The sequence below is a fragment of the Lichenostomus cassidix genome, chromosome 2 (assembly GCF_008360975.1).
Source record: "Lichenostomus cassidix isolate B80296 chromosome 2, HeHo_3.0, whole genome shotgun sequence".
Taxonomy (NCBI): Eukaryota; Metazoa; Chordata; class Aves; order Passeriformes; family Meliphagidae; genus Lichenostomus; species Lichenostomus cassidix.
Window position 1 is genome coordinate 95,757,670 of NC_139482.1, and position 19,908 is coordinate 95,777,577.

The following is a 19,908-nucleotide window of genomic DNA, read 5'->3' on the forward strand; positions in this document are numbered from 1 at the left end:
AGCAGCACAATGCTTCATTGCACCCAGGAACAATATGTTGGCAGTAGTAAATATCCTTTACTAGATACTGTGCCCCAGACTTCCAGTTCATCCTTACCAAAGGTGATTTATTAAAGTGGTAATATCTTTTTTTTCATGGAGGGTAGAACAGTGTGGAAACAGTTCGTTGTGTTACTGTATGTGTTCTGTTAAGACAGCAGAAAATTTATGCTTTTAACCTATTTGCCACTGTGAAGCAAGTATCTATAAATGTTTCATCAGTGCAGGGAGATGGTATTTTTCTAACCAGATAAAGCTTTTGCTGATTTTTTTAAAATTTATTTTTAACATAACTGAGAACCTGTTTTTATTTTCTTGCCCAAAGTGTTTAGAGACTTGTCAAAGATAGAGAAAGAACTGTTGTACAAAGTAGCTGATACTATTTACTAATATGTGAAAGGTTGTATAATACATAATAATATCTGTAAGATGACTCTCAGTATAGTTAAACTCCTTTTAGGGCTTTACTTGTTTCAGAAGAACCATATGGACTGTTAGAAGTTACATTTTGAGTTTGTACTATTTAAGGGAAAGAGTTATGGTTTTTCTTACCTATTAGAATGCTTGGAATTGAAGTATAGTGCTGAATAAATCCAGAATTTACCATGTGTCAAGATAGATTGGTTTAATATAAATAGTGGCTTTTAATAATTATTTAAATTAGCGAGCATCAAACTTTAACTTATTTTAATTGGCAAATATGGTTTTTATTTGTGAAATCAAAATAGTATTTGAATTTCAATCACTCAGTACAGTTTGGTGCTGCATTTTGCTAATAAGACAATTCTTTAGCTAAGCATAGTCCTAGTGTTTATGTGATCCAAGCTCCATGTGAATCCTGGGTTTTAGACACATCCCCAAATCTTACTGTAGCTTGTTTTATGTGTTACAATAATCCTCTGACTTTTCTTGAGGAACAACTGAGCAGGCTTGAGAAGAAAGACTCGGGATTGTAGGAGGAGCAATAGTGGGAGACCAGAGGAAAATGGGGGAGAAAAGGAAGTTACAACATGGAGGTTGCAAGGATACAATAGCGAGGAACAGAGTGATCTATGATTTCCTTCCCTCCACCCTTTTGTCAGTTAAGTCACTTTCAACATTTCCTCAGGTAAAAATATATTCCAGTTATTCTAATAAATCTTTTAAAAATCCCCAAACCTTTGAAATATTTCAGTCTTCCTTAGAAAGCTCACTGTGAGGAAAAGTCTATTTAATAACACCCTTCTTCGAGTTGTAACTCTGTTGGGATTTTGTTGGATTCCCAACATTCTGTATTCTTTGCTCTGTGTAGTGACACTCTTGAAGAAAGTTGTCTGATGTGAATTGTCCATCTAGAAAATAAAAACCAGAAGTGAAGGAGTGATTTGACGTGATAGATACTTTTTATATGCACTGAAACAGGTTATAGGTCTTGTTATGTCACAAACATGTCGTGTAGCTGTACATTCTGGGTCTTCTGATCTCAAGCTTGTCATAAACACAGTACCAAGAGCATTAAGAACTTCTGAAAACACGTAAAATTCATAATGTAAATGATGTCAGGTTGGTAGGAGGAGCATGGTATTATGACAGTAAAGTTATCAACTGTCATTTAAGCATCTCATATCTTCACTATTAAATGAATACATGTAAGGATCACGGGATTAATGTTAAGAGACGTACCCAGAGTCAGTAAGACTCAGGGACGTCAACTTTGACTGATGACAAATGCACTTGTGATATTTTTATCTGAGAGTGATCTGGTACAAAGGGACAAGTGCTGATGTTCTCAGTAGAGCAAATAGTCCATGAAAAATTTGAGTTTAAATGCTTCAGTAATGTCTTTCTATCTTTATCCAAATGTAGGTTGAGTCAATTATATGGATGAAAAAGAAGGATGAAGAGAAGGAATTTCCAGTAACATGGGCATTGATCAATTTTTAACTGAAGTGTTTCAGACTGTTCATATTCAGACTGTTTCAGACTGTTCAGCCCATCTTTTAATAGTTTCAATTATTGGCTGTTTATCATACATATATATGCACACATAGTGGACAAAATTGAATCAAATTGATTTTGAACAGTAATACATCGTACTTGGTTTTGTTGGTTGCGATGGGTTGTTCCCTCTTCCCAAGCAAACTATAAATAGAAGGCCAGTCTGTAAAAGCTGGAATCAACTAGTTTCCATTTTATGGCTTTCTAGATTCTGTCTGCATCACCATCACTGGGGAGTGTTACTGAGCTTCAGGCAACAGTTCCAGGTTCAGCCAGTTTTATTCCTGAAACTATAGTTGATCGGCTTACAGCACAAGGTAAGTCAAGCTTGAGTTGTGTACCTAATGCTAAATACAGTGTATGCACCTGCCCATAATTCAGTATTTGTCAATGCTACACATTGTACAGCTTGCATATTGCTGGCGCAGTTGATGCTTCTAGTGGTTGTTTTAGAAGACAAATATTAAAACACTTCCTTTAATAGGAAATTTGATAGAAACAAATGAACATGGTTGGTACTGCTTGAAACGTAACTCAAGACTTAGATTCTCGTCCTGGCATTTAGTCATGCTTTCAACACAGAAATCAGGGTAAAGTTGTCAGAGACATATGAGCCCACAGGAGTGTGTGTGCACATAGATACACAAAGATGTATGTATAATTCTCTGTATATGTAGAAAGATAAAAATTAATATAATGTAAAATATATATATAATCATGTATGTAGAGGGAGCTATGTACAAATAAATATATTTTTCTTTTAAAGAAAGGACTGGGAATTTGTGTCTTTCCAAATTTACTACTTATCTTTATTTAATGCCTGATAGAGAGAGCATTTTATTTCATGATTATTTCCTGTATCTGGTTTCTTCTTCTTTTTTTTTTTTCATTCATTCCTGAATATACAGTTTAAATATAGAGAGGACTTGGATGTTTTATGGAAAATGCAAATAAATTCATTATGTGTAACTGCTGTAATTTAATCTTTTGGTTGTTTGGTTTTTGGTTTTTTTATTAAACACACTCTAGGTCAAAGTGATACAACCATAACAGAATCTCCAAGTCAACATGATTCTCCCATGTCTGCTGCTCTGTCTAAACAGCGTGCTGTAGTCACACCTGCCCTTTTGTCAGCTGTTTGCAGCCTTCTGCACAATCTTCTGGTTGTCATGCCAAAAGATACTGGAATTGCTCTTCAACAAACACATTTGCTAACAGCTCTCAGCAGGTATGAGATCAATAATTGTTGAACTACAAACAAGGTGTAGCAGTAGAGGTTCAAAAATCTTTGGATGACATCTACCCATGTTTCGTACTAAAACTGTTAAACATATTGATCATTTCTTGCTCCTGAAGTGTTCAAAAATGCTTTTTTAAAAAAATAAATGCAATCAACTGAAGAAAAGAATCAGTATTATTTGTTTTTTCACAGAATAGGTAGTCATAATGGTGATTCCATTTATGCTGTATGTCTTATACAACTATTGTGTTCCTCTCATGTTTTTGGTTTTGTCAGGTGTTTGGAATTGCAGATCATTTCAGCTCATTTTATGATTTTCTGTTTTGAATTGTATGAAATATTTTGAAGGTGGGCCAAGCACTCTCACACTAAAGCAGAGGAAATGAAACTTGCCAAATTTGGATGATAGGTCCTAGTGTTTTACTTCTTTTTAACAGAAGGAACCACTTCAAAGAAGTACTCAGATTGTATTCCATGTTTCCGCTTCCATTGTAACGACTTTTTTCATCTGTAAAAAATGTTTGGAAGTCCTGAAGTGCAGCATGAAAAATTAGTTCATTTTTTGGTAAAAGTTTTCAAGAGCATTTGTAGTTGCTCTTCATAGTGCAATTAATGGAAAAAATGAAGCACAAACAAACAAAAAATGCCAACAACCCTGGTGTGAATACAGTTTTTATTATCACAGTGCTGTTTATTCTTCTAGAGGAAAGAAAATAAGAAATCAAATAGAAAAAATTGATTTTTGCCAGTGCAGTAACTGCTATTGGAATTTATATTAGTCTAGCTATTTTGAAACAACTTACTGTTACTCTAGTTGCCATTTCACTAGACTTTCTTAAAATAGTGGAGTTTACCAGTAATTGCATCTTGTTTTATTTTTACTCTGTTTATTTATATTGTTCTTTTCTATGGAATGTTAAGTCAATAGAATGTTTAATTATTTAACTATATTTATAACCAATTTATTTTATTTTAGTCTTGTAAGTGCTAATCTGGTTGAGAGATGTATCTTGGAACTGAAAGCGCCATTGGGTCATCGATGTCATATAGAACATGTTAAAGCTCAGGTTAGAGAAGCATTTGTTACTTTCTAATTTTTTTAAGTTATGAATTTAATTATGTTAGCATAATTTATATTTATTAACATAGTCCAGACACACTGCTATAGGCTACAGTCATGTCAATCTTTCTGCTTGTGACAAAACTTAAATGAAAATAAACCGTTTTATTTAACGTGGAAGAATTAATTTCTGTATTAGGACTATAATCAGAACAACCAAACTGAAAATTGCTATTCTTTTAAAAGTATGAGTTAAGCTTAGCTATTGAAGAAATTGTATAATAGATTTTTTTTTGTATGTTATTGAAGTATGAGCCGAATATAGTTACTGATATATTGGATATTTATTGTATGTAACAAACATGGCTGCTTTGCTTTGTCTCTGATCCTGCAGACACTTGCATAATTCTCAACTAATTTTGATGTTTGCAACCCATACAGGGTTACTGCTGATAGAACTACTTTTTTATCAAATTTATATACAATGTGTGGAATATGCTATTTCATGACAAAGCACCATTTCATAGCTTCTGCTCCTCTGCATGCAGATTTACTTTGAATAAACTTCCTCCTCTAATTAAAGAAATGTGTTTCTGCAGAAAATTTATGAGAGTAAATAAATATGTCAGCTTCTGTTTCTAGGAAGACACATGTATTCCTCAATATTAATGACCACTTTCCTTTGTGAAGTTCCACTGAGTATGCTGCTGTACATATGGCAATAGTCATGACCTTCTCACAAAAAACTTCTGCTTTGTTACTAGAAAACGGATTGCACACGTTTCCAGACCAGGGATTCTGTTTCATCTTCTATAGTAAAAATTTAGAGAAATATTTTTAATATGTGTCCTATTATTTATTTTAAGTGGTGTATATTAATTCACAATGTTAAGAATCAGTTGACATAACGTGAGTAAATTTCAAATAATGTTGAAGGTGTAAATATATGTCTTTATTTCATATCTTTCTACAAACATTTAACAGGTCTTGCTACTGCTTCAGTACTTGTCATCTGTGTCCAGACTTCTAAAATCGTGTTTGTTGATGGACTCTCATCTTGTAAGCCAGGACGAACTGTTGAAACCTCTCTTGGGGAATGCCTTCAGGATTCTCACCATACGCCCCAAAGATGGGCTGGGTAATGAATACTTTGTTTCCTTTGTAACCAGAAGGGGCAAGTCTGCATTTATGTACCACCTTCACATAAATGGACAGGTGTGGTCAGGTCAGCTTTCCAAGTTGGTGCGTATTTGTAAATGGTTTGATTTTTTTCTGTGTTATCTTTGCAGATACTGAGTTAACATCTGCACTTCATGAAACATGGGTAGACTTTTTCAGCCTTCTAGCTACATTGCTGTGGAAAAGTGGCCAGATATCTTTCCCATCTGTGACAGCAGCTCTCGCAAATCACTGTACAGCAATAATTGGTAATGACTATTCCTGGATGGTTTTTATCCTAGCAACTAATAAACAAATAGAAAAGAGAGTCATTTCTGTTTAGATGCTATTAAGTAATTACTAATGAGATATCCATAATGGAAACAAAATGTGTCCAGAGCTTGACTGACTTGTTTTGTTTTCTTCACATGTATGGATTAGTGATTTTAGTTGTAAACCTTAACCAAATGTGGCATTTGTGAAATGACCCATTAGCCCTTCATTCTTTTCCCTTCTTTTTTTAAAATATCTTGCATAAAAGGAAAGCAAAGATTTAAGGGGAGATAAGAGACAAAGGAATTCAAGATTATACAGGGGTTTGTTTTTTTGTTTCTTTATATTTTAATTATTCTTACATTAGTTACTTGCATAGTTAGGCAAGATTCTGTGAATACTGAAGTATGAACATAGTCCAGACAAGCTTGTGCATGTTAAGAGATCTAGTGAATCCAAATCCAATTGCAAATAAAGCAGCTAATGGATACTGTTGGTTTTATAACGTAAGCTGTTGATAAAGTGAGGAGAGTTCAAAAAACTACTGGACGAATGAGTGATTTGAGGGAAATGGAGATTGCTTTTTTGTCTTATAGTTGAATGCAGAGCAGTTGATTTCTTTAAGCCTTATAGAACTCAAACATTTCTTTCTTAGGTTTTTTTTAAGGACATTAGATGCATAGAATTTGTAGAATTCCTTGTGCAGTGCACAGTATAACTGCTGCTGGATTCACATGCTTTCTTTGATAAGTCTTTCTGTGTTCTAAAGTATATTTGAGCTTTATTCAAAATGAAATGTAAAAATTTTAATTTTTTTGTTTAACCTTTTAGATACCATTTCTGATTGTATTCATCTGTCTACCACATATCCTGCTTTATATGTGGCTAGTTTACAATTCCTCTCTGTCCTTTTGAATGAGGAAGGAAGAAAACAGCTCCAAGATAAACCACGTGTATATCAGAATCCAACTATTAGCTTTCTTCTGAATCACACTGAAGGATGCCAGGGATCAGTAACTCAACTTACTATGTTAATTATTCAGGTATTTGAAATCTGACTATGTGATTGCGGGATGTATTTTTGCGTTTTTGATTCTTTTACCTCCTTTATATTTAATCCTTCCCTTTATTTATGGAATGGTAAAATATCTTTCTTCACTTAGTAGTAAACAAAGTTATATGTGACATTTGTGTCTAATTTGTTTTCCCTCACAAATTAGTTCTTTTATCTACATAACTAATTCTCCTTTAATTTATGTGCAGCTTGTCACTGTTATAATAATAGTAATCTATGATTAGAAGTGTAGTGTTTTTTCTGAATAATGCACATTTTATATAATGTAACTTATGATTTCTATTATTCTGAAGTGATTGTCTTGTAACTATTTTTAAAATGAGTGTCTTAGTACTATTTTGCTATGTAGAACATTTTTTTTAAATATTTATTAGTCGTATATTGGATGGTGTGACCGAAAGAATGCTCTCTTATCATTCATCTCCTCTCTTCTTGTGGGTGCTAAATTCTTGTAGAATAACCTTACTGCTACCCAGACTTGTCCTAATGTCTGTCACATACGCCTGCTTTCCTTTGCTGCTCTGTTGCAGCACTGTGGCTCCATTGCATCTATTGAGGCATGATGTTCTGTACACTGAGATCTGGTGTCTCTCAGGGAGGAGAAGCATCCCAAGAGGATCTTTCTTGGTCACTCTGTAGGCCACTAAAACCAGAATTCTCTAAGTCTTTGCCCACTAATTTCAGATAGTTTCAGTGCATAGCATTTTGCTGTAAGCACATGATTTTCAGGGACTCAAGACAAACAGGGGTACTTCATTGAAATCCCATAGTTTACTAAATATCCTGCTAGGTTTTTGTATTTAATGCTTACATATATGCCTGAAACAAAATTCCTTGGCTCTAACACAAGAAGTGTGGTTGCATGCAAGTATGTCTGATAAAGACACGTTGTAACATTCCTCTATTTTTGTACAAGTGTACATCCTTATGGTGGGAGCAGAAAAAGTCAATACAATGAAAAATGAACTGCAGCCAGGTCAATGAAAGGACATTCAACATAGTTTGAGTATTGTTAAGAGATAGCCGCTTTTAACGTGCTTTTTAACTGTTCAGAGGTGTAGATAGACATTGCATTTTGTTCATAAAAAAGTTCAAAAAATAGCCTATGCTCTCTGGGTCCTTACATAGCTGATATGATCTCCCTGAAAGGATAACAGAATTAAGAAGGAAACAGCTTCAGTTTTTTAGATCACAGTACATATCTTTGTTTACACCCCGTCATGGTGGTGACTGAGAGGACAGTTGAGTGAGGAGTCCATGGGATGTAAACTATTAAAACAGCAAACACCCGAACACCTAAACAAAACTACCATAAAAAATTCAAAAACAACCAAAAATATTTAAATATGGACTTTCTTCGGGAGAGGCTCTCTTAAAGAGAAGCAGTCAAGCAAATAATTGGCTGCCATAGAAAAGGATGGGAGACTTTTCAAACAAACAGTCATCTCCATTAATCATCCTAAATATGTAAAATCCACAGAATACCAGGCAGATGCAGTGGCAAATGCTAATTTAGTACCCAGTGTGAAGTGTGAATATTAGTAGACAAGGTCTCAAATTAGTATTCATTATCACATACACAAAATACAGTAAATGCACGTGCTGACTTTGGAAGGCTTTGTTTGTTTTGTGTATGTAAATGTTAACCCTTGTGTACATGTGCTCAAGATCAGAAATAAAAGTAGTAAGGGAATCATAATCCATACATAAACTCTCAAATTTTGGCCCTAACTCTTTTTTTTTTTCTTAGATATAAAGTTATCAGTATTTTATAAAGGCTGTGATCTCTCCTTCAACTAACTTAGAGTAGGTGTAGACTAACATAGCCAAATCTGCTGTGGATTTATGGGACATTTTAAATTTATTATGCAGCATAATATAAAAAAAGAATTAAATGTCCATTCTCTTTTTAATACTTTGATAGTAGTTTAAAATTAGAGAATCTGTTGGCACAAGGCATTTTAAATTTATTATTTTTTCCATTGAACTAGTAGTTAATCATTAATTAATTCTTAATTACTTGTGCTCCCTATGCTTGACATAAATTTTATTTTTTTATTATGAACTGCAATTCTTGATTGCAGAGTAAGAAGAAAATGCATAAAAGAGCATGCTTCAAGAAAGAATGGAATTTTGCCAGTGTTTAAGATAAAATTTAGAAAATAGTAAGATGAAATTAAAACTTTTGAAAAAGATACAGGTGTAGGACAGCTCACCTTAATTATTGGATCAGTTCTAGTGCTTGATAATACTTAGAGGAAAGTACCCAAGAGGTTGAAAGAGAAACACGTTTTTTATTACTAAATTATTCATTAATATTAAGAAAAAGTAAAAACAGCTAGCAATTTAATAGAGCAAAAGCCTTCAAATGGATAAATCACAAAACCTACATTTTAGGCTATGCAGGCTTGCTGTAACTCAACAATTTTTTCCTTTCTGGCTTGTGTAAATTAGTTTAAGTTTTCTAAAGTTTTAAGTACTCAAACATCTAAATTCTTTGATTTGAAAAGAAACTATCACCTATCAGAACAGAAAAGCAGTTAATTTTCTTAGGACATTCTTGTATTGCTGTTAGATTTGAAATTTCACACTGGATCTAATAAAACCACTTGTAGTCAAAATGTAAATTTCTTCTTTGTTGGTTATAAACACAGAACCCAGTCAATGCTTTGATTTGGTGTCAGTTATCCTTATCAGTGAGGTGTTGGGATTTTTCCTAGTTATTAACTTACTAGTTTTTATTCCTTGACCTTTTTGTTCCTGGTTACAATGAATACTTCAATAAATGATGACCATAGAGCATACATCAATACTTTATTGCGTATGAAAAGTTGAAAAAATTGTCAGGCCATTAATATGTGGCATATGTAAATTTAAAATCTATGAGGTCATGTGGATAAATACTCAGGAGATTTCTGTCTGAAGTATTAAGATTTTCTTAAGATGATGTATTTTTGTCTAAGTTTAAAATACGTTTTTCTTTTTACTGTGATCCAGCAACTATTCTTATTTTCCTATATTTTTCTGATTGCAATGGATGTCATTTCCTGTTATTTTGGATGTCAGAACTGGCATGGTATTTTTGGGAAAATTCCTCAGTGGATAATATATGAAGCACAGACTGCTCCTTCTCTTTCAACTATCTCATTATATGACCGTAAATAAATATTCCTTTGAAAACACAGAGATTATACATAGGTTATTAGGAATGTGGTGATGTTCACAAAGGCCTCACAAAAATGAGACAAGCTGCCATTTTTCACTGGTTAGAAGAGTATCTAAAATAATTATCAGTGATTTTTTTTAAGGAATTTCACTGTATTTAATGTCTCTTCATCATCAGTGTGTTGAAGGAAAATGAGATTGCACTAAAGGCATGTTAGTGAATTGTCTGCAATACCAAGCCTGTTCCTGAATATTAGGAAAAGTATGGAATGCCAGGATTTGGAATCCAGGCTTTAGAAAGGGAGAATGTTAAGAAAAGATTAAGAGGACTGGGCTTCGAATCAAAAGATTTAATTTTAAAAAAATGAACAGTTACAAAAAATAATGAACCATGTTAATGCAGACTGACCATAAACATGAATATAGAGAGGGAAAACTCTGTATAGGAATATAATGATAAATCATCCAAATGAAAATATAGACTCTGACAACCTATTTATAGCCATGAATACTACTTTTAATGTGGTCGATTTTTCATTTCAGTAATGAAATTGCATTTTTGTAGGTCTGTGAAAGAAAATCTTCAAAGGATGTGCTGAAAGAAGTTGCTACAAATGCACTGCTGTCCCTGTTAGCTGTCAGTAAAAATGCCCAGAAATGTGCTTTGGAAGGTGAGCATTTCAAAATGTATGTTAAATGATTTACAAATCAAATGCTTGCAGGTGTTTTACATATTACCTTTAAACTGTATTTTTTTTTTCAAAGCAAAAGACCTACGTTTCAGTGACAGGGGTTTTTTCATATTTTTGCTAAGCAATCTTATTAATAATTAAACTTTTCAGCTGCAGATGAAATACTGTGTTGTAGCCAGTTTACAACCTTGTGGTGAAGTCACAGCTCTGTGTTGGAGTAAGAAGAGACCTGTTAGCTTTTACTACTAGTGGCATATTCCTCCATTAGAAGCTGGGGGTTTTTCACTGGCAGTATCTTCTGATACTTTTGTAGGTGAAAGTATGCCCTGTGTTTTCAGTTCTGGCTGTACCTGGACAAGAAGAGACTTCTTTTTCTCAGCTTTGTTCTTCCCTGCTGCTGTTTCTTTGGTCCCATTTTACAATTGAAGTAGGACCGTCTTCCCTTTGCAGTAGTAATCCAACTTCTAATCAAAGGCTTTTTGTGCCCTCTAGAACACAGGACAGAGTGGTTAATTTGCATTTCTCATGTATCATGCATTTTATACCTTCTGATCAGTCCAAGTGCACTTCATCTTGAGTGCTTTTATGTAGCTTAAATCTCTCAGTTGCTTTTTTTCCACTTTTTTAACCTACACTAGACTGAAATAGATAGCTTAGGCACATCTCCTCAGTGTCTGATCCCAAAAGTGGCAGAAAACTTCAAGTTTTATGCTTTCTGCTATTTCCCAGTGTATCGGTTCTGTACTCAGCCCTTGCTTCAATCAGCGTTCTTCTTCTGTTGATGACCTAGCAGATTATCTAAGATCTTGCTTCCCATGAAGGTACTTCCACTGCAGGAAGTGCATCATTCCATGCTAGAGCAGCCTTTAAGTTATCCTTGCTGTTGTGCAACACATCTTAGAAAAGAGGAAGATGACTTCTAGGGTTCAAATCAGTGTTCTAAAGACAGCTGTAGTTTTAGCATCACCTGTTCAGCTCCTAAGGACTACTTTAAGTTAAAAATGCAAAGTCCTGCACCTCGAAAGGAGCAAGCCTTTAGAGCAGTAGAGGCTGACTGGAGAGCTGAAAAGGCAGCAAGCTGAATGTGAGAAGACTTACAGCATCCTGGGCTGTATTAACAGGAATGCAGCCAATAGATCAAGGTGGAAAGATTCTTTCCTCTACTTACCACTTAGACTAAATCTAGAATATTGCATCCAGTTTTGGCCCAGTGCAACAAATGTCAACAAACTGGAAGCAAGTTCACCAGAGGGCCATCAGGGTGGTTGTGTTCATGTGTCCTTAGATAAGAGGCTGAGGGACCTGACTTATGTTCTACCTGGAGAAAAGAAGGTTTTGGGAGGACCTAATAGCAGTTTTCTCGTACTTGTGGGATTTTGAAGTTGGAGACAGGTTTGTCCCAGCAGTGCATGATATAGGAGGATGGAAAAGAGTGGGCACAAATTGAAACATGAGAGTAAAACTGCCTGTAAATATGCATTTACCCTTTGAAGGCAGTAAAGCAATGCTAGGCGGTGGGCTATCTGTGTCTTTGGACATTTTCAAGACCCGGCTGGATAAGACTGTGGCTAGCACAGGTCTTTCCCATGGGAACATTCTTTTGTGTTTTATAAACAAAGATAAAGTTTGGATGTTGTTGTTACAGTGTCTCGAGGTTTGGACAGTTCAGGCCTGGCCAATCAGACCTAGGGGGAGGTTTCTGACTGACCAATCTGGGTGACCTCTGAAAAGTCTATATATATGTTGGATTCAAAATAATAAAGCACGTTTTCTATGCCACGCTGAGAATCCGGGTTTTCCTTCTCTGCTAGAGGCTCAACAGTGACATAAGACTGCAGGCAAACCCTTGCCTGCTTAGAGCTTACTCTGCTTTGAGTAGAAGGTTGGATTATATGACCTCTGGCGGCCATCTCTTCAAACTTGAATTATCCCATTTTCATAGAATCTTATAGAATGCATTGGAAAGGGCCTTTAAAGACAGTCTAGGCCAACCCCCCTGCAATAATAAGGGACAACTTCAACTTTATCAGGTTACTCAGAGCCCTATCCAAGCTGACCTTAAATGTTTCCAGGGGTGGGGCATCCACCACCTCTCTGGACAACATGTTCCAGTGTTTCACCATCCTAATTGAAAAAAAATTTCTTCCTCATATCTAGTCTAAATTTGTCCTCTCTTAGTTTAAAACCATTACCCCTTGTCCTGTTGCAACAGGCCTTGCTAAAAAGTTTGTTCCTATCTTTCTTAAGCTCCTTTTAAGTGGAAGGCTGCAACCAGGTCTTCTGGAGCATTCTCTTCTCCAGGCTGAACAATCCCATCTCTCTCAGCCTGTCCTCACAGATGTATTAGATCACCCTCTGCATTATTGTGATCCACCTCAGGACTCACTCCACCAGGTCTTTTCTTGCTGAGGACCCCAGAGTTGTAGTGCTTCAGGTGGGGCCTCACCAGAGCAGAGCAGAGGGGCAGAATCTTCTCCCTTGCACTGCTGGCCACGCTGCTTTGGATGTAGTCCATGATGCACTTGGCCTTCTAAACTGAGTGCGCATTGTCAGACCATGTCCAGCCTTTCATTCCACAGCACACTAATTGCATCTTGGCAGGGCTGTTCTCAATCCTTTTATCCTCCAGTCTGTACTGATACTTGGGATTGCCCCAAACCAGGTGTAGCACCTTGCACATGGCCTTGTTGAACATCAAGAGGTCCATCTTGACCCCCTTCTTGCTTGAGCTTGTCCAGGTCCCTCTGGATGGCATCTGATACCTCAGGCATGTCGATTGCACTGCTCAGTTTGGTGTCACCTGAAACCTTGCTGAGGGTGCACTCAATCCCACTATGTTACTGATGAAGACATTAAACAGTACTGGTCCCAGTATGGATCCCTGAGAGACACCACTTGTCACGAGTCTCCACCTGGACATTGAATCTTTGACTGCTACCCTCTAGGTGTGACCATCTAACCAATTCTTCATCCACCATTCAGTCCACCTGTCAATTACATAACTCTCCAATTTGGAAGGATGTTGTAGAGGACTGTGTCAAAATCCTTGCAGAAGCTGAGATGGATGACATCTGTAGCTCTTACCTTATCCACTTCTGTAGTTACTCCATGATTTTACAGTGACTTAAAGACTCTAGATCCAAAGAAAAGATCCCAACTCAACATTTTGCACTTTGAGTCACCTGAACGGTTTCTTTCTTTTGTCTCACCACAGATGCAGCAAATCTGCTCTTGTTAGGGAAAAGTTGGGTTATATAAATGGATGCCCTAATCTCTTGAAGATTTGTGCTTCTAAGCAGCATCAGTGAAGATATCCTGAAGAATTAGGAGTTGTTATCCTCTACTGCCCAAATCTTCTTCCCCTCTCAATCTTACCAGTCCTTCCTCTGGGTATTTCTCTCATGGGACTTTGTTGCAAGAGGACTCAAATGTATTCTTGCTTCTTGAGAGCATTCAGCTAGATGCACTTCATCTCAGAAACTGTTTGTTACTTCCTGATATCAAAAAGATAACAAGAAGACCATTGCCAGGAAGATATTTTTTGAAATAAAATATTTTTGATTGTGAATGTAATTTTAAATGTTACTGGTTTTTGTCTTCCAGCTAACCTGATAGAGAGCTGTATGGAAAACATGAAGCACATTCATGCACAGCTGAATTTGGATTCCCTAAAGCCTGGGAAAGCACAGAGAAAAAAGGTAGCTATAAAAACCAGAACACTGACAGGATAAGGCTCTTCCCAGTCTCCTTTGTTTGTTTGTTTGTTTGTTTTCTAGAGGCAGATACTACTTGTATCTGTCACATATGAGACAAAGTAAATGACAACTTGTAGTGCATCCAGATACTGAAGCTTCTATAAGATTCAGTGATTTTAGAGCTTTTACCAACTAAATTATCTCACATGCTCTTCCACCCAGAGGTCTCACTAGGTCTCAACTACCTTTTTCAACGTGGAGATGACTGCAGCAAATAGCAGGCTTCTGACTGAGAGTTCAAAATTCAGTTTCAGACATTCACTCACATACCCGTTCATCCTTTTGTAATCTGTCATGCTTATAATTTATGATATTTAGCCTTATAGCAATATCAGGGCACTGTTTTCAAACTTAGTTGGACTTTCAGCCTTGACTTCATGGCCTAATCTTACCCAGCTAATTTTTTCCATCTTGTTTCCACAATAATATTTTTTGTTTTTCTTAAGTTGTTTTTTTCAGTGTCTTTCAACCAGTGCTAGCTATTTTGATTTTATCTATTCCTGTATCAGTCAATCTCCCTCCCATCCCAAAACTAGTTCCAATCTGCTTATGCATGTGAATCATAGTTTTTTTTACTCTCCTATTATCTGGCTTTCAATTCCATTTTTTTTCCCTGTTCTACTTCAAACTTGGTCTGGACATCTCAGTTTCTCATCATCAGACTCAATTGTCCCTGGTTTTTTAACTTCTTGTCAGTTTTGGCTTTTGGTTTTGTTTTTTTTTAATCCTCGTACTTGTGGTCCTTCTACTGCCTGCAATCCCAGTTTGTTCTCGCCATTCACTATTTATTTATTTAGCCTTTTTTTTTTAACCTCCCTTCCAGTTCTTCCAGATTCTCATGTCACCCAAATCTTTACCACATTTAGACAGAAATTATGTCTTGCCATCATACAACAGTTTCATAAGATTTTTGTTGCAGTCTGCTTGTTTTCTGCCACTTTCAGCTAAGATAATTAATAAAATACCTCTGTAACCTCTGCTGTCAAGTTTGATATCTTGTCCACTTCCACAGAAAGCAGAAGTTGGAGAAAACATCTTCCTGAAGGGTATTTTTGCATTGCTTCAGCTCAATAGTATTTTTCTCTGAGGTTTTGGCACAGACATTAGCCTTGATTTGTGAGAGAGTGGAACTATGTTTTATAACAATGAGCTCTTAAAAAATTTTGAGTTTGACCCTGACATTTGAAGGCTATCATACCCTTTTCTTGAGATCTCCTAAACACATTTATTTTCCCTCTTCAAGGGTTGGAGGCTGAAAGGTGTCCTGCCCTGGATATGTCCTGTAAGGCTGAAGTCACTGGTTCTTTGTAAAACTTAAAAGAAATTGGAGGAAAGGAGCCTCTGAGAAAGTTCAGAAAAACTGTTTAAATTTAATTGAAAATTCTTTGAAAGACTTGCAAAAGACTTTATGGCAGATTTCCCTTCTGAGCTGGGCCTGTAGGTTGCTGTGTCATCCGTAAGTGTGCTGTGCATCATATGTGGTGCATAATGACAGTTTCATGTGGGGGGCACTGAGATTGCTTTTGTAGTAGATTTTGCTGATCATTCACAAAACTATCCCTTTGCCTACTTCAAGGCACAGCTCTCAAAGGAAAGTTATGACAGTTTATTTTCTTCTCTTTTTGTGCCTCTTCTTTTAACTGCAGGAAAAATGTATTTGACCAAGCTTCATTCTCAGGACAACTGATGTGTTTTACCTGGTATTCCTTTTCTTTCACAATAATTAGGGTTGCTAATCACAGGCATAAAAAGTATTTACAAGTAGCCAAGCTTTCAAAAAAAGACCTCAAAACAGTACCTTAATAACAATCAAGATATCCTAAAATAAATAAATACAGACAGTACTATCAATTCATAACTTTTTCAACCTCCTAGAAGTTTATACATTAAATGAGTTGTAGCTTGTGGCATTTTAAAGCTATTTTACTTATTAACAAAATTAATACATACAGAATTCCTTGAAAGAATGTCTTAGAGTTAGCATTTTATTTGGCTATAAGTGAGACAAACCAGTTATAAAATGTATTTGTATGATGACTTGTATGTTTCTTCCTTATCTACTACACCTGACTTTCATTAACCTTTTTGCAGCAGCCTGTTCATCTCTAAATATCATCAAATATATGATTTATGATATATAAGCACATTATGATTTATAAGCATGCATTGATTCTTCACCTTGTCTGAGATTAAGTATGAATCCTATTTTACATTTTTATTCCTTTATGCTTGATAAGACAGAAATAATATCCTGTGATGAGCAAGCTTGTTGGAATTTGGTCATCTTTCAGAAATGGCTTAGTGTGTCCCTCTTATAGGAGTTAGGTCAACCAGTATTAGTCTTTAGCGTCACAGCTCTATGATGAAGATAGATTTTTTGTTTACTTGTAACTTGAATCTCAGTGTAGCACCTCACTGTCCAAAGCTCTGTATTTATTTTTGTAATATTCTTATCAGGTTGGAAATTATTTGTAGCTTCGATATCTATTGTTAAGGATAGGAAACTAAGACCCTGGGATTATAAGGATGGATTGGTCTGACCAACTGTAGAGATCACAGAATATTCTGAGTTTGAAGGAAACCCCAAGGATCATCAAGTCCAGTTCTTAAGTGAATGGTCCATATAGAGGTCAAATCTACAACCTTGGCATTATTAGCACTGTGCTCCAACCAGCTGAGCTCATCTCAGGGTCTGAACAACAGGGCTAATTTAACCTTGTTTTTATCCAAGGAAGAAAAACAAATGCTTCTAGGGAGTGATTCATTTGACTTGTTTTAGATACGTGCTTTAGGATGGAACAAATACTCACAAAGTTCCCACCCGTTCTTTATTAGTTGTAAGAGAAATGGAGCTCTACATTACAGATCTACATTGCATTTGGTCAGATTGGTGCCCCTGAAATAGTGTCTGTGGGTTATAAAGAGAGATAAGGATGATAAGTTACTGCCTATAAGTGTCGTTAATAAACATGCTTGTTGACTCCAGCTGAGATTAATTCAACCTGAAATCAGAAAAAAACTGCTGAGGAGATGTGACCTAAACATTGATACCTTTGATTTGCACTTCTTCTTTGAAATATCTTTCCTCCTTGTACAAAATTCATTCCAGTTTTATACTGATGATCTTCAATTACTTTTCTCTGGATAGGAGGATGACCTTATCAAGGAGTTAAGGTGTTCTATGCAGCTCCTTAGAAACTGCCTCTTTCAAAATGAAGAATGCAAAGTAAGTATTCTTATACTGAAGTAATGTGAGCACACTGAGTTACTGAATGAAGAGAATTTTTTTTTTTTCTACTTTGAAGTTATTTTCAAGCTGGCTAAATTTAAGTTTGATATTAATGGCAAGAAATACTTCAAATTTCATTATTATTCCCACTTTCTAAGAATATTTCATACATGTTTTAGGAACTCAGTGTTCTTATGGAAACATCATCTCCCAGTGGTTTCAGATGGCTGTTATCTATCCACTTCTGCTTTGATTAAGTCAATAATTCTAATTTTCAAAGCATATAATATGAAAAATGGATGTGGAGAAAAGTGTGGGGCTGCCAGAAAGGCACATAGAGATGCTGCAGATCTTAGAAAGTGGTTTCTTCTCCTTATTCCTCTCTCCTTACTTTCTTTCCCTCTCTGAAAGGTGAGAAAACTACAAAACTACCCCACACTGAACAGGCAAAACCAAGCCAAACCCAAGGCCTAAATAATATTTTTCCATTTGCTTTCTTTTTCTGAGTTAAATTGTACTAATCCTCTAAAACACAGTTTTGTTTTCATCTCCAGTTTTTAATAAAATAATTTTTCTTGCTCAAAATCTTGAATTTCTTCTATTCATTTCACATTCTTTGTTTCTCTCTTCTTTTCAATTTTTTTTCAACTTCAATTCTGCCTACCTGTCTTTTCCATGGGGAAAAAACTACATTACTTGTTTTCATTTTTCTCTGTGTTCTTTCTGATCACTGTTCTTCTTTCTTATTGTTGATACCATTCACACATTTATTTCCACTTTTTCTTTCACAGTTTAATTTTTCTTGGCATCGTACAATTTGTGCTATTTATACAACTTGGACTACTTTTAGCAAATGCATTGGTAAAACCACAAGATTTCCTGACTTTCCAGGAGTACCCCCTTTTCAGGGCATGTATTAGCTTTTTGTGTGCATAACACTTGGGGCTGAATAAGCCATCTGATTATCCCTGAAGTCCCCATAACTTGGTTGTGCCATTATCTCAGCTAAAATTATTGTGGAATGTTTTTCTTGTTTTGATTAGTATCTGCAGAAACAATTGCTTGGAGGCTTGAAGGAGGTTGCCATTGATAACTGAAGATTTCTATCATTTGCTCTGTGTAAAACTGCAGTCTTGTATTTCCATGCTTTTTGAGTTCCAATAATTTCTTTAGGAGTTGAAAAAAACTTTCGAATAGAGAGCTCTTGAACAAGAACAGTTGGAATTAATAAATCTTTACTTTTGTTTTCACGTCTTTCTGTAATTAAGATACGTGCTGGATTTCACTGGCATAGAATTAAATTCATTGGTGGTTGAAATGAGGGTGTCAGTTCTCTGTACAGTCTTTTAAACCATAAGATAAAAATTAGGATAAAAATATGTTTTTCTCACTCCGTATTTCACTTTCAAAGTATTGATAGCATTTTAAATGCTTCGTCCTGTATTGTAGATGGCAGCACTCAAAGCTCATCTTGTTCCTGTTCTTCATTCACTATGGCCGTGGTTGTTAGCAGATGACTCCTCAATGCAAATAGCTCTGCATTTGCTTTGTGTCTACACTGCAAACTATCCTGCAGGTATGAAAGTCACTCTGTGGTGGAATACATCCAAATATTTTACCAGAATAATTAAGACTGAAAAGCTCAATAAAGGAAAAAGAATGTTTATTGCTACCATAAGAGGAAAGCGTAAAACACTGGTCCATCAAAGTCTGTCAAGAGTTTTATTTTTAATATAGTCAAGACTTTTGTTCGGATCTGGTTTCAAACAGTTGGATTTAGCAAGTGTGCAGTTGTACTAAAGGATTAAATAGCATTTAATTCAAACTGTTGTGTTTGAACGTTATACTGAATGTCCTGCCAAACTGAGTAGTGTATTACAGAAGTACTATTCTAGGGATTCTTTAATAAAGAACAGTGTATCAGTAATTTATACAAGTTGTACTTCGGTCCTTATTGAAAACATTCTGGTTTTGAAATAGTCAATAATCAAATTCAGTTTTGTATTAAATTTGTTCAGTTTATTTATGCCTTGGACTCTGTAGCTCTCATTTGTATATTTTTCATAAGGAATCTTGTTTTCATTTGACCAAAGCTTTTATTTCCTTTGATAATTGTCACCACTACTAGAAGCCTGAACTTTTTTCTAGTATGGATTTGTCTCATTCCATATCTTGGTTATTTAGATTTAGCAAATCATAGATAATGATTAGCTAGTGGCTTGAAGAGACACAAAAGTGTCTGTTC

General features: G+C 35.6%; 1 protein-coding gene across 4 annotated transcripts in view; it reads left to right on the forward strand.

Moving 5' to 3' along the window:
* The window catches only part of RTTN (rotatin), a 78,466-nt gene that overhangs the window by 51,505 nt on the left and 7,053 nt on the right, over positions 1-19,908 (forward strand). For all 4 annotated transcript variants that reach the window (XM_085052458.1, XM_085052455.1, XM_085052457.1 and 1 more), the window contains 10 exons: positions 2,225-2,333; positions 3,046-3,244; positions 4,233-4,323; positions 5,301-5,454; positions 5,606-5,743; positions 6,579-6,790; positions 10,553-10,658; positions 14,283-14,377; positions 17,583-17,660; positions 19,113-19,239. In XM_085052458.1, the coding sequence (XP_084908584.1) occupies positions 2,225-2,333; positions 3,046-3,244; positions 4,233-4,323; positions 5,301-5,454; positions 5,606-5,743; positions 6,579-6,790; positions 10,553-10,658; positions 14,283-14,377; positions 17,583-17,660; positions 19,113-19,239 (1,309 nt within the window). The remainder of the gene's footprint in view (positions 1-2,224; positions 2,334-3,045; positions 3,245-4,232; positions 4,324-5,300; positions 5,455-5,605; positions 5,744-6,578; positions 6,791-10,552; positions 10,659-14,282; positions 14,378-17,582; positions 17,661-19,112; positions 19,240-19,908) is intronic.